Raw genomic sequence first — 14,643 nt, forward strand, 5'->3', positions numbered from 1 at the left:
AACTAAATACAACTATTATGTAAAAAGTAGTTCACAAGATATGAAAATAATATGATACGTAATCAAATGCATTTGAGTTCGTTTCTTCAATCGCTGCATTAACTTAGATTTTGGGTAAAATGTTATTCTGGCAACACTGTAATTTCTATGGATGGCAACACTAAAAATTCTTTTAAATTCATATTTTCTGTTGTAGAATAACATTATCTATAATTGAAGGGTAAGGGGAAAAAACAAGGAATGTCACAAAACTGCATTTTCGAGAAAACGGCGTTTTAATATTGAAAACTGCGTACAAAGAATAGGGTTATAATATTTTTTGCCACTTTTTACATAAACATTTCTACAACTACGCATGCATGGCATAGACAGTCAAACAGTGCCAAGAGTCACCACCAACAGATAGGACAAAGCACCCGAAAAAGCACATACGTGGACATTCCTTGTTTTTTCCCCGTACCCTTCAATTGTAGTAATTTGCATTTCATTATCTCGTTTCACTTATGAATGAACAAGCAAAAGAAAAATGGTAAATTTTATATTATTTTTAGTAAGGCAGGCTTTTAACTCTTTTAAATTTCATTATTTCAGGTGGATTGGGGCACAGTTACAAAACAAAAATTCCACACTTTCTTTGACGGCTGTGAACTCGTTGTTGCAGGCAAACTCACTGACAGGAATGATGCTGATTTCTCAGGAGATGTGAAAGCATTATCCTCCTCAGGTCCAATCGACATGCCCGTGCGAGATTTCGTAATTATTGAGCACCCGATCATTCCACGACCACCTATTGAAGTGAATGTTACACAAAAAGTTGGATTCTTGGAGAAGCTCTGGGCTTATCTCCAAATTAAACAGCTGCTAGAAGAACAAGAAACTTTGGAAGAAACAGCTAACGAGATATTGACCAGTAATGATACTGAGGAGGATAGTGAGGTAGATATTAAAAAGAAAGAAACTCCCAAGGAGAAAGCTTTAAGACTGGCATTACAGGTATGTAGCAAATTTTAATCTACATATGGCGCGTTCAGTGCACAAGGAATCAAGTTCCTTTTTTGGTCTTTTCGGACATATTTCTTATTTAAGGTCTCTGTATAAACGTTTTAAAGGATTCATGTGTAGTAAAGAAGGCTTCTAATATAAAAACAGTGTTAATTTTTCCATATACTTACGCGTACCATACAAATTTATGTCTCTTTTTTCATGTACTTAAGCGTACCGTACAAACTATGATTTTTCGCATGTACCTAAGTGTATCGTAAAACTTTGTCTCTTTCCCCGTGTACTTAAGAGCACCGTACAAACTTTATGTCTCTTTTTCCATGTACTTAAGCATACCATACACACTTTATGTCTCTTTTTCCATATACTTAAGTATACCATATAAATTTTATGTTTCTTGTTCAATGTACTTCAGCGTACCGCACAAACTTTATATCTCTTTTTTTTCATGTACTTAAGCGTACTGTACGAACTTTATGTATCTTTTTCATGTACTAAAATGTACCGTACAAACCTTATCTCTCTTTCTTTCAAATTTTGTTATTAGACTTGGTTCCCTTGTACTCTGAAACCCTCCATATATAAAACATAAAAATTATATTGTATGGGATCTTATCACGGGAAAACGGCCGAACCGTTTGAAATGAGTTCTAGAATATAGCTATGACGCATTGTTCAGTCTGTACCGCACAACTGACAACTGATGTTCATGCTAAGTTATTTTACAAATGGAACTTAAATTTTGGGATGTCAAACACTGGTAAATTAAATAAAATCACTCTTAATGAATTAAATGCAGTTAAATAATTCACTCTTGTTGAATTATGATGTGTTAAATAATTCAATATTGATGGTTCAAATACGCTTTTCTGGAACAGTCTTGATCCATCAAATACTGTTAAGTAACTGAATATTACTGACTGCATGATTTATTCCTTTTTTAAAAATAACCAATTTTATTATCATTACTTGACGTTCAATTATCATTACAGATTCTCTAATGTACATGTAATTATGACTTGTATTTTACGTAGTCATTATGTTTGTAATGATTATTTTCTTACAGTATTCATTTGTAACACCTCTGACATCATTGGTTGTTGTGAAGCCCAACGAAACTGAGGTAACAGATACAAAAGATGCTTCATGTAAGTTCAACAATTATTAACTTTTCTATATTGTTAGAGGTACTAACAATGTGTACACTTTACTTTCCCTAAATTCATGTTGTAATTCCCTTATTCTTACGAAATTTCGACAGTGCAAGTTACGATCTCCTTCTATACCAAGTTTGGTCAAGATTAGATTAGCTCTGTATCGCGTACGATATATCTACGTAACTTGAAGGAGGTAAAATTCTTATCAACGAATAAGCAGATGTCTTTGTTACTGGTCAGAAACCTAAAATAATAACTTGGATCGTAAATGAAACTAATTTTACGGTCATACACAAGAACATACGATCACCAATCTTTACTTTGAGGGTTCGCAAAAATGTGTAGAAAGTTTGGCCTATGCCTTTCCAGCTAAGATAAACCATTTTCAACATTTACTGTAGTGAATTGTTTCTATTAATATGTATCTCTTTGCTACAATACACTTGTTGAACGCACTGTATATTATATCTATACGAGGGTGGAAACACATGATATGTACAATTGTACAGGCAAGCAAGTTTCAGCCTTATGAATGAAATCAATATAAGGATAACAAAAGATGATGTGTCACATTTTGGTCATTTTCTGCTTTTCTTTCCGGTAGTTGGTCACATTCCCTGGGTATCTACGTGGGTCAGTCCAAAAGTTAGTTGCACTGCTGAAGAAAATAAAACAGGATAGATATTTTACCATAACTCTATTTGTGTTGTAAAGTTCCATTCACAATCTACTTTTCTACGTAATTGTCTCCGTTATTTAAGCATTTGTCGAGGTGTGGTACAAGTGTTTCTATGCCTTCTGCAAAGAAATCATGTCCAATGCCCGATAACTATTCTTGGGCTGCAGCTTTCACCTCGTCATCCGAGTCGTATCATCGCTTTAAAAGTTCGTATTTCATGGGACTAAACACATGGAAGTCACACGGTGAAAGATCTGGGCTATAAGGAGGGTGATCCCACACTTCCCACCTAAACATCTGTCAGCATCGTCAATATTTGTACTTCCGTTCTGAAACATGTTGCACCCACTTCGCAATAGCTTAACGTGACATTGCATTTTCACCATTGATTCATGCAACTGCCGATAAACTTCAGTGCAGTTACACCTTTTCGCAAAAAAAAAAAAAAAAAAAAAAAAAAAAAACGAATCACTGCACCCATTTTCAATTTGGATGCCACTTGTACCTGTCGAGACATGTTTACAACTGATTATCAGAACACCTCCACTTGCCTTGTGAAAGCCGCTACATTACACGATACAGCTACATGTCTTGCAGTGTTGCCACACAGTTTCATCAAAATAGCATTTGACCGAAAATATTTACGAAGGAGTGCAACTAACTTTCTGACTGACCCACGTATATTCCGGAGAAAGTTGATAATGGTTTAATTAAAATTACTTATTTAACAGTATATACTCCTCTAGTACTTCCACAACAATTTTATAGAGGTAGTTGGTGAGTATTTCAAATTATATGCCTGTTGCCAAACTTCCTCTATAAAAATTGTTGTGTGAGTACCGCAGGATTCTGAAACATGTGTTTTTGGATAATGTTCATATTAGTTATTAAGTAAAGTCTTGATCTGACTACGGTACGTTCCACAGTTTTGGAGCTATGGACCTTTTAAAGTTTTTTTAAAGTTTTCGGCAGCCTATAACTCAGAAATGGCGAATTTATGGACCCATGTCGGTCTATTCTTTGTCTTCTCTTAGTGCCAGGAATCACCTCTCACATATTGTCGGTGTTGTTTTGAAACACCCCGTAGATAAACTAGAAAAAGAAAAGGGAAGTAACCTTTTCCATAACAGTAATCTTTTAATAGCTTTTGAATGCTCTAAATTGATAAAAAGATAAATTTTAAGTGATTTAAAGAATATTTGTTAAAATGTTCTGTTAGAGCAGCGTTTACCAACCTTTTTCAAAATTGTGGCACACTACGGGTGTTACTTGGATTCTCGCGGCACACTTATAGATATTATTATTTGTAAATGTAAAACACACTGGTATTTTTCTGTGATTATTGATCTCCTTCTTACAGAGAAGACAGCTCTATCACTGTTTTATCCCCGTGGAAAATCATTATGCTTATTTTTCATTCTAATTTAAGAAAAACAATTGCAATGAAATATTGGACTCAGGTTTTTAAAAATACGCTTTCTTTTAAAAACTGTATCCAATCTTTTACTAAGAAGGAAGATCACTAAATAACGAACGAACAAACAAATCTCTTTTACTTTTAAAACACAAATGTAGGTAATTTGTCGAAAGGATTGAATGATATTTTAAATTTTCAAGTTACGAAATAGTCTGCAACAATAAAGACGCAATAATGGTCATAACAATGATAACCATTTTTTTCAACATTAAAAATATACAGAACAGTAACCTGGTATGAAACTTAAAATTGTAGATTCATAGTAGAGGTTCATAGTAATGTGAAATACAAATATACATTTTCCCCTACGTTTTGCAATTTGCTATTACTATAAAATTAATAATTTTGTTTCGATTCCTCGCGGCACACCAGTGGCCCATTCAGGGCACACCGGTTGGGAAACGCTGTGTTAGAGCATGTAACAAGATTCCAAGTTTATCTTATTTGCTCACACGAAAGCCCCAAGAATTCCTTAATCCGCAAACTTTTAAAAAGCTCCGAAGTAAAAACTACATTTCAGCACGAACATATTGCTGACATTTTATGCAAGTAATTAGTAATATAAATATTTTATTCAAATTTCTTTTATGATTATTGAACTATGTTTAAAACAATTCTTAGGTCCAACGTTGTAGACACATAAAGTCTACCAACGGCTGCTAATATCTAATCTATCTCTCTCAGATTTTGCCTTAAGTTATCCTCCACTTATTTCTTCGTCTTAGCGTACCTAAAGCTTCTGTTCTTGAGATTTCTCAATATTTTTCCTTAGGATTTTTTAAACCTTGAATTCTGTTCATTCGCGCAAGATGTCACTCAAAGTTTTTTTATTATATGCAATATTTAAGATTAGTATATACAGTGGCGTATTTAGGGGGGTGGCTTCCAGGCTTAAGCCCCCCCCGAAATCTTACTTAGTATAGTAAAGTAAATGAAATATCTTGCAGAATTTTCACATTTCCAGGCAAAGCCCCCCCCCGAAAGTTAGCAAAGCCCCTCCCGAAACAAAATCGTAAATACGCCACTGAGTATATATAACGTGTATTTCAAGATTACATTAGGATAAAAGCTAGTTTTACGTTACTTTGTAATCGTATTTAACTTTTTTTTTCTATTTACTCTTGATTGCAGCTAGCAGACCTGAGTGGGATAATACTATGAGTGCCAGTGGTAAGTTATTATCATTGTATATTAGCAAAGGAATATATTTGAACATTTCTTCTTCTAGTTTTTTTTTCCTTTGTCCAAGTACAATTTAATCTAACTTAGAACATTGTTATTTTTAATTCTAAAACTTCTAACAGCTCAGGATTTCTTTATTTTTTTCGATTACTTCTATTTTAATTTTGATTAAGTTCTACATTTGAAACTAACTTCGCTGTTCGTAGTAAACATTCAGGTGTTTCCTTTTTAATACACCGTATTTCAAAAAGAATGGCCTTATTTTGGACAGTAATAATTACGAATATGTGACGTGGCGGCAAGGAAGTGAGTGCTGTTTGAATGAGCGTGGCCTAGAGTTTCAGAAAATCGCTGTTAGGTGTCAGTCAATGCGTTTTCTCACTTTGCAGTCAGTCAGAAGTAAGATGGCGTCCGCTCAACAGAAAGCGTTTTATGAGCTGCAGTTTGCAAAGACTGAGTCTCAGTGATTTCGGTCCAGCGTGCTTTTCGTCGGCGGTTTGGCATTGATCCGCCTGCACCAAAAAAACATTTGTCGTTGGTATTACCAATTTGAAGAGACAGGATGCTTTGCAAAGGTAAGAATCGAGATCGGCCTCGCCCTTCCGATGAAATGGTAGAAACAATTCGGCAAATACAGTGACTGGAATGAGCTATCTTCAAATGCTGCAGAATTCGCTATTTCCACAACTTCAGGAGGACTCCGATGACTTTATTTTTCAATAGGATGGGGCTCCACCACACTGGCACAATAATGTACGTCAGTTTCTCAAACACACTCTGCCTCTATGCTGGATAGGGTGCAGGGGCCCCGAGACACTGTCCTACATTCTTGGCCTCCAAGATCGCCAGACATGACCCATGTGATTTTTTCTTGTGGAGATATGTGAGGGATACTATGTTCATCCCCTCTTTACCTCCTGATATAGAAGAAGTGAAGAACAGAATAACAGCCGCCATAACTGCTGTAAATGCAGATATACATTGTGTAAAGTTTATGTCAAATTTAGCTATCGTCCAGATATTGTTCGTGCTGCTGCTGATGGGCACATAGAGTATTTGTAATAGCATAGCTAATACTTGAAGATTTAGTGAGTATTTTGCAATTTATCCCATTTTTGTAGTATGTTTTTTATCAATACATATCGCCTTTTAAATTCACGTCATTCCTTTTGAAACACCCTGTATAATCTTGTGACATCTTTTAACTTTTAACTTCTCTTTCTTCAAATAATAAAAGTACACCGTATTCCTCTTTCCCAGCGTAATATGTAAGGAGGTTCACCGAACGTTACTCTATATACTACACTTTCAACGGTTTCCACAGAATTGTTAAAACTTACATTTAACACTTCGAGTGCTGGGGTCTGAAGTGCAGGCTTTCCCAAGAATGCTGGGCTATTTTGTAACCTTTTTAAAAAAAGTAGCTATATCTCAAAATCTAGAAAAGCTAAAATAATACACCGTTTGAAAGTTTAGAGTTTGATCTTTATTCTTAACATATAATATTCAGTATTCCAACCACAAAACCATTACAAATCCAAATAACATTTACACCTAGTGCAAGGAAAATAAATGCGAATAGGGGAATTATTATTTCAAGTTTACTTGCCTGACATATCTGATATTTCTGTTGCTACATCAGATCTGTTGATAATCTGGATCATTCTCACAATTGTCCAATAACTCTCCTTCAAACAGATGACCATCACTGTCGCTCAATTCCACTTCTAAACTGAAGCGTATTGAATCGTCCGACAGGTTTTTTGTCGCCATTTTGACGGTCAAACAATAAGGACATGGTTTTTGAACACTGGCGGTAACAAAGTATTAATTAGGATCTTCGCGCCATCTATTGACGAAATTTCGAACTACGAAGTCCAAGGGATATTTCAAAACTGCTAACTACATATAATAACGGAGCAAAACCATTGGAATAAATTTTGAATCATATCACGTATAAATACGGAATCCGCAGCCTACAAAAGATCAGCTAGGGTCTACTCCGTAAAAATACGGAATTAGCACTCAAAGTGTTTACACAATCTCTCCCATGTACTTATCATCCTCAATTCTTTTCTCTACATAAATTCGGATTCTCGCGTGATCCAAATTTTCAGGTTTGATCTTCGGTTTGGTACAAGATCTGGGAATAAATCCAGAGCAATACAAAATAGGAACGTCAAGCTACAGTGAATCAAGCAAAAGGTTTCTTCTAGACGTATGAAATTTCACTGTTTATATAAGTTATCAAACATATATTTGGAATGCATAAATTAAGATCTATTACAAAATGACTCAATTCCTTAGAAAATGTTTTCTTTTTAATACTATAGTAAAATAAGTTCAAAGAGACACACAATCATAGTCATACGTCTTGCAAAGAAAATCAGAAAAATAAACACACTGCTGAACAAGACTGCACGTGTAAATGTGTTATTATATTAAATAAGTGCAGTCTTATTCAGCAGTGTGTTTATTTTTCTGAAGTTCAAAGAATTCATTGTTTATTTCAAAAATCTGTCAGTAGAAAATGTTTTAATTGAATGTTTTAATTGACTGTATGTTCTTAAGAAATTTTTAAAAAATAGCACTATTGGCTTAATTTTTTTTGTGTGTGTTCGTAATAGTGGCTCTTTGAAATTATTACTTGTTTGTAGTTCTTATTCTCTGGGTCTGTACTACCTCTGATGATCTCGGATTTCTTCACAGACACCCGAAAAAATTCATAAAATAGGTACAAAGAAAAATTATACTCAATAATCTTACACACAGATCTTGAGTTTGTTTTGAAGCAGTTTTATACAAATAATGGTATTATTTATTACATAATTATTGTCAAACTAACACTGAGCAATGCTATGTGATAATACTATATACAGTATGGCGCTAAATTCGTTGCACAAAAGCAGATGAGTGATTCTTGAGAGTAAAACAAAGAAAAAAATTCCTATAAACATAGGGCGAAAACACCATCGTTTACGTGTTATAGGCTGCCGAAAACATGAAAAAATGAATTCTAAAGGTCCATAGCTCCAAAACTATGGGATCTACTGTCATCGGGTCAAGACTTTACTTAGGAACTAGTATGTGCTCTATCCAAAAATACATGTTTTAGAATCCTAAGGTACTCATGCAACAATTTTTATGGAGGTAGTTGGAGAGTACTTTATATCATAGACCTGTAGTCAAACTCCCTATATAAAAATTGTTATGGAAGCACCTCAGGATTCTGAAACACGCATTTTTGGATACGGCACATACTAGTTTCTAAGTGAAGTCTTGACCCGACCAAGGTAGGTCCCATAGTTTTGGAGCTATGAACCTTTAAAATTAATTTTTTTCATGATTTCGGCAGCCTATAACACGTAAATGATGGGATTTTCGCCCTATGTTTATCGGAACTTTTTTGTTTGTTTTACTTTCAGGAATCACTACTCTGCTTTTGTACAACGAATTTAGCGCCATACTATATAAAACACACAATCACGTAACAGTTTCAACTCAATAACTGTGTCTTCATCAGACTTCCACTCCTACCTGCTTGGGAGTTAATAACCTCTTATAAATTTCCCACAGATCAACTTTTAATTATGCTCTGCCCCTTCATTACAAAGTAGCACTTTCACTTTCACTTGTACAGCTGCAGCTGTACTTGTACTCAAAGGGGAGTAATATATACAGAATGAGATGCGCGGAGTGTAGTAATTTTTACATAGGAGAAACAAAAAAAGAAGATGGAAGATAGTAAAATAGAACAAAGATGACGTAAGATTGAAAAGGGACAACAACACAATACATAAGCATCAGAAAGAGACAAACCACAGGATAGTGTGGGAAGCAGCAGAGGTCATAGAAGCGGTGATTAATTGGAATGCAGGATTCACGATAAACAAAGTATGGGAGAAGATTCTACTTAAAGAGGAGGAAAGAAAAGGAAGAAGACAGAAAGAGAACAAATTAATAAGGGAACATAACAAAGGTAATTAGGGGACAAGAATGTATCCAGTAAAACGTATATTTTTCATTAGACAAGTGCGCAGCTGTACAGGTGAAAGTGTATTATCAAGTGTTACCTTTTAATGAAGGGTAAAGCCTAATTAAAAGTTGATCTCTGAGAAATTAATAAGAGGTGACCATCTCCCAAATAGCCAGAAGGAGTGGAAGTCTGATGAAGACATAGTTATTGTGTACAAGCTGCTACGTGATTGTGTGTTTTATATAAAGGGTGTTTCAAAACAACAACGACAACGTTTGAGAGGTGATTCCTGACTCCAAGCTAAGACAAGAAGTGTAGACCAACGTGGGTGCACAAATGCTTCCTTTTGGAGTTATAAGGTGCCGAAAACATGAAAAATGAAATTTAAAGGTCTATATATAGCTCCTATACTATGAGACCTACCGTAGTCGAGTTAAGACTTCACTTAGGAACTAGTATGTGCCCTATCCAAATATCTGAGTTTCAGAATCCTTTGGTACTTCCGCAACAATTTTTGTAGAGGTAGTTGTTGAGTACTTCAAGTTACTCCCATAGTCAAACTCATTCTACAAAAATTGTTGCGTGAGTACCTTATAATTTTGAAACATGTATTTTTGGATAGCGTACGTATTAGTTCCTAAATGAAGTCTTGATCCGACTACGGTAGGTTCCATAGTTTTGGAGCCATGGACATTTAAAGTTTAGTTTTTCATGTTTTCGGCAGCCTATAACTCCGGAAGCAAGCATTTGTGCACCCAGGTTGGTCTATACTTTTTGTCTTATCTTGGTGTCAGGAATCACCTCCCAAAGGTTGTCGGTGTTGTTTTGAAACACCCTGTATACTATCACATAGCCTTGCTCAGTGTGTTGTTGTGTTTAGTTTGGAAATATGGAAACAGGGCCTGAAAGAATAGTTATAATTATTGTATATAATATATATATATATATATATATATATATATATATATATATATATATAATGATCCCATATTCTCTTCTGCTCCTGAAAATACAGGCTGTTACAAAGAGAATTACCTGATTTTAAGAGTCCACATGTATTGATGAAAACACTACAAAAACTGGATAAATTGTAAAATACTCACAAAATCTACAAGTTTTAGCTATACTATTACAAATACTCTGTGTGCCGACCTGGACTCTGAGGCTAGTTTTAGATAGAAGCATTTATCGTAGCATTTCTCGTAACAAAAATCGTATCATCGCAGCGGTGGCTGGTACTATATGCTGCATGGTTATGCAACCGGATATTTTTTTAATACTAAAAATATTTTAAATATTAAAGTAGTGTATCAGTAAAAAATAAACCTTTGTGCTTGAGCGCAAAACTGTATTGATGCATTTCTTTTTTTAAAAAAAAATCAAATTAAAAAACTGAAAGAAAGAGAGTGATTTACGCTTCCAGTTGCAGAAAGCGTTGCCGCTGGAAGCAGTAACATTGAGCATATGGCAGCCATGCTCCTATCTCTTAACATGGGAAAGTGAATTTATTCTTGCATCGCTCCTATCTTCCCCGTATTGCCCGCTTGCAGTTGCACCTTCTTCCGCAACTGGTCAGCTTCTGTAATAGTTACGAATTCGTCCGCTTGGCAGAGCTTGACACAATTGATAGGGTGAGAGAGATACATACCGGTACGCTCGGAAGAGAGAAGTTATTCACACAACACGAACTAGCAAAGAACAAATACAGGTTTCGTGGTAGCAGGGACGAATCTAGTCTGAAAGTTTGGGAAACGGTCGTTCGAAGCCAATAGATTTTATTTAACATTTGTAATACAAAGGTGAAAATTCTTGGAATAAGTCTTATTTTTAAAATAAAAAATATCCTATTCTGTGGGGGAGGGGGGGAGATCGAGTCTCGAAGAAGAAAATGTCTTACCACTGGTCTAATTCCTAGCTCTGTGTCTTTCGTACACATGATCCCGAGTTCGATTTCCGGCGGAGAGCATAGAAAATTAATCTCAAATCATTCACTTTCAATAATCATGTGTATTCTTTAGCCTAATTTGCTGGAATGTTAAACTATTATTATTATTATTATTTCATTTTCGTAGGAAAACATCTTAGATTTCATGCTTCTTTATAGTAGAACAGCAGACAAAAATACGTGGTTTCTGAAAATGGACTTTTTTTTCTTATATTCATACAAAGAAATGCTAACAAAATGCATATTGTCGGAGGAGAGAGGTGTTTCTGCACCCTAAAGAAAAGAAAGCGGAAAATATTTGCGGTAGCGATGCTTTCTATTCAGAAAAACTTGGCGAGCAGCATTTCAGATTTCAATGAAGAAATAGAAAAATTTGAAGCTTGACCTTCCATTATAAAATAATGCATAGTTTATATAATTAAATAATTTTGTTTAACTGCGTGCATGAATATATGCAATTTTCTTGCTTCTCTTCTTCTTTTTGTGTTAACGCCATGGCTTACAGCACATGCTACATATTCGATTTATCTCTTGTTCAATAACATGAATGTAGAAGTTTTGTATATAAATAGTGTATAGACATACATTGATAGTGGATCTTTGTAAAATAAGTAAATAAATAAATAGCTTATTTCCTGAATATTTTTTGGATAAGACTCAAGAGTGCTGGGGGACAGAAACACTTTCGCGCAGTCATTTTCACATGGGGGGAACGTGAACTCCTCAGGAGGAAGGGGAGTTTGGGTGAAGTAATTTCTACATTTTGTGATTGAAATTTTGAGTTCTCCGGGCGGAATAAATTTTCTTCGGGGGAACATTCTTCCCGGGCCACCCCTGAATTCATCCCTGCTTGCGCGTACCTACATACCCTTGATATTCCAACATTGCAACCGGTGCTTGTATAGACCACGAACCGCTACTGTATCATCGATATCCTACTGTGTAGAGTAGCAAATGGTATAGCATTCCCCATGGCATATCCTATGGCATTTCTTATCAATATAATTTCCTCTATTTCGCAGCATTTTCCCCAGCATTTCTGGTTCGATTGCAGCGCCGTGGTGTGTTAAAAGAAAGCGAAAGATTTTGTGCCAAATATCCATGCTCTTTTTTTTTTTTTATGGGATATTGAATTGTAGTAAAGGAAAATGAGTTGGAGTATGGATGCTCTTTGCCTACATACTTCTTTGTGGTTTTCGTTTTTTAATATAACCAGCGAGAACTGTTGTTACAACTACTATAGCTTCAGGTATCTCACGTTTTAGTTTCGGAACGATAATTGCGCTCTTCTCCAGTGATTTGTTTGCTACGTCACGACAATATGCTTACCAAAATGCTACCGTGTAAAAGCATCATATATTCTTGATCCCATAGAATATTATATGAGATTTTTGGCAGCATATCTGCTACGATAAATGTTACGATAAATGCTTCCGTCTAAAACTAGCCTTACCTTTGTACAAGCATCCTGTCTCTTGAAATTTGCGATACCAACGAGGAATATTTTTGGATTCAGGCGGATCAATGCCAAAACGCCGACGAAAAGCATGTTGAACCGAAATCACTGATAGTCTGCAAAGTGCAGCACACAAAACGCCTTTGTTGAGAGGACGCCATCTTACTTCTGACTGACTGCTAACTGAGAAGACGTATTGACTGACATCTAACTGGTATTTTCTGAAGCTCTAGGCCACGCCAATTCAAACAACACTCATTTCCTTGCCGTACGTCCCCTCTTCCGTGATTATTACCGTCCAAAATCAGGCCATTCTTTTTGAAACACGGTGTATTGTAAGTTGTAGTAATTTCATAACTTAAGTTTCTATCTTCAAAACTTCCTATGTTCTCTACGTATTTCCATCGTTTCGAGAAATACGATAATATACATAGAAAGTCTGTAAAAATCTTTAAAATTTAATATTAAAATACACATAGGATTTTGATTCGAATTATACATAAGCATAGAGTTAGTGTAAGTGGTGTTTTCGATTTTTGACTCATGTTCAGTGCAATTAAGATATCTAAATTGTGAGACCAATAAACATATTTAAAAAGTTACGTTACAGCACATTAGAGGCATTGAGGGGAAGCACTGAGAGACGGAGCTAGAAGGTAAAAATTGGGGGGGGGGGACAGCCAGAACCCGGACTATGATAAGTATATCACGAGTTTACGATAAACTTTAATATAGAGAATATGGTTCCTATTCTTAGAAGGGTAAATTGATTCCTAAAAAACCGCTTCTCGCTATTCCTTATTGTTTTTTATATGCAGATCAACATCGGAACCGTAACTTGTATTGGGTTTCAATCACTTCCGGTTTTAGTAAATAATTAAAGCTGGAGATAAAATATATTCTTCAATACATAGAACAACCTATGTATTCTTAAATTCTTGGGACGCTCAATCGCATGCAGAAAACCACTTCTCACTATTTGCTATCATTTTCGTTCTATAGCGTTAAATTTTGAAACCGGAAATGGCTAATTTGAACCCCTTTTGGTTTGAATACAAGGTTAAGAGTAGAAACGGAATCTATTCCTGGAACACTGAATCGATTGTTTAAAGCTGCATCTTGATAGCATTATCTTCTTTGCTCTACGAAAATCAGTATTGAAACCGGAAGTAATTGTAAATTTGAACCACTTCCGGTTTTGGTAGAGTGTTGTAGATAGTCATGATATGTTGTCTTGAGAAGTTAAATCGTTTTCTAAAAACCCGCTTCTCACTATCTGTTACCGTTTTCGATGTAGGATCTATGAAAATAAGCGTAAAACCGGAAATGGTTTACTTCTACCACTTCCGGTGGATGGACCACCTTCATTCCTAACTGACGAATCGATTAACTCAATTAAGAACTTTTGATGCTCTGTATTCTGGGCAAAACTGATTGTGATCCATCAAGTGGTTCTTCACATTTTTTATCTCTCGGGCGGACAGACGGACACACGGACAGAGTAAATGTTCACAAAGAAATTTTGATAAACCAGCTTCTTTAAAATGCAGGGCATTAAATTCGAGGATTATTAGGGCAAAGTTCATTGTTACCATGACTATTATGAAATAATCAATTCCACATTCTTCTCGTTCATTGGCAGGGATTGACTTTCTCTTCCTGCCGAATTTCTTTTCTTCGTCAGAGGAGATGTCTGTGTATTTAGTACTTTCAAAATAGTTAAAATCATGACGTTTCAAAAATCATGACGGTAAAATAATGACGTAGAG

At 35.4% G+C, this 14,643-nt stretch overlaps 1 protein-coding gene across 1 annotated transcript in view; it reads left to right on the forward strand.

Annotated features, from left to right (window-relative positions):
- Positions 1-14,643, forward strand: part of LOC145693616 (inter-alpha-trypsin inhibitor heavy chain H4-like) — a 139,083-nt gene that overhangs the window by 88,823 nt on the left and 35,617 nt on the right. The window contains exons 10-12 of the mRNA XM_081769769.1: positions 592-993; positions 2,069-2,150; positions 5,447-5,485. Coding sequence (XP_081625895.1) covers positions 592-993; positions 2,069-2,150; positions 5,447-5,485 — 523 coding nt within the window. The remainder of the gene's footprint in view (positions 1-591; positions 994-2,068; positions 2,151-5,446; positions 5,486-14,643) is intronic.

The sequence above is a fragment of the Thermobia domestica genome, chromosome 8, assembly GCF_964235325.1.
Source record: "Thermobia domestica chromosome 8, izTheDome1.hap1.1, whole genome shotgun sequence".
Classification (NCBI taxonomy): Eukaryota; Metazoa; Arthropoda; class Insecta; order Zygentoma; family Lepismatidae; genus Thermobia; species Thermobia domestica.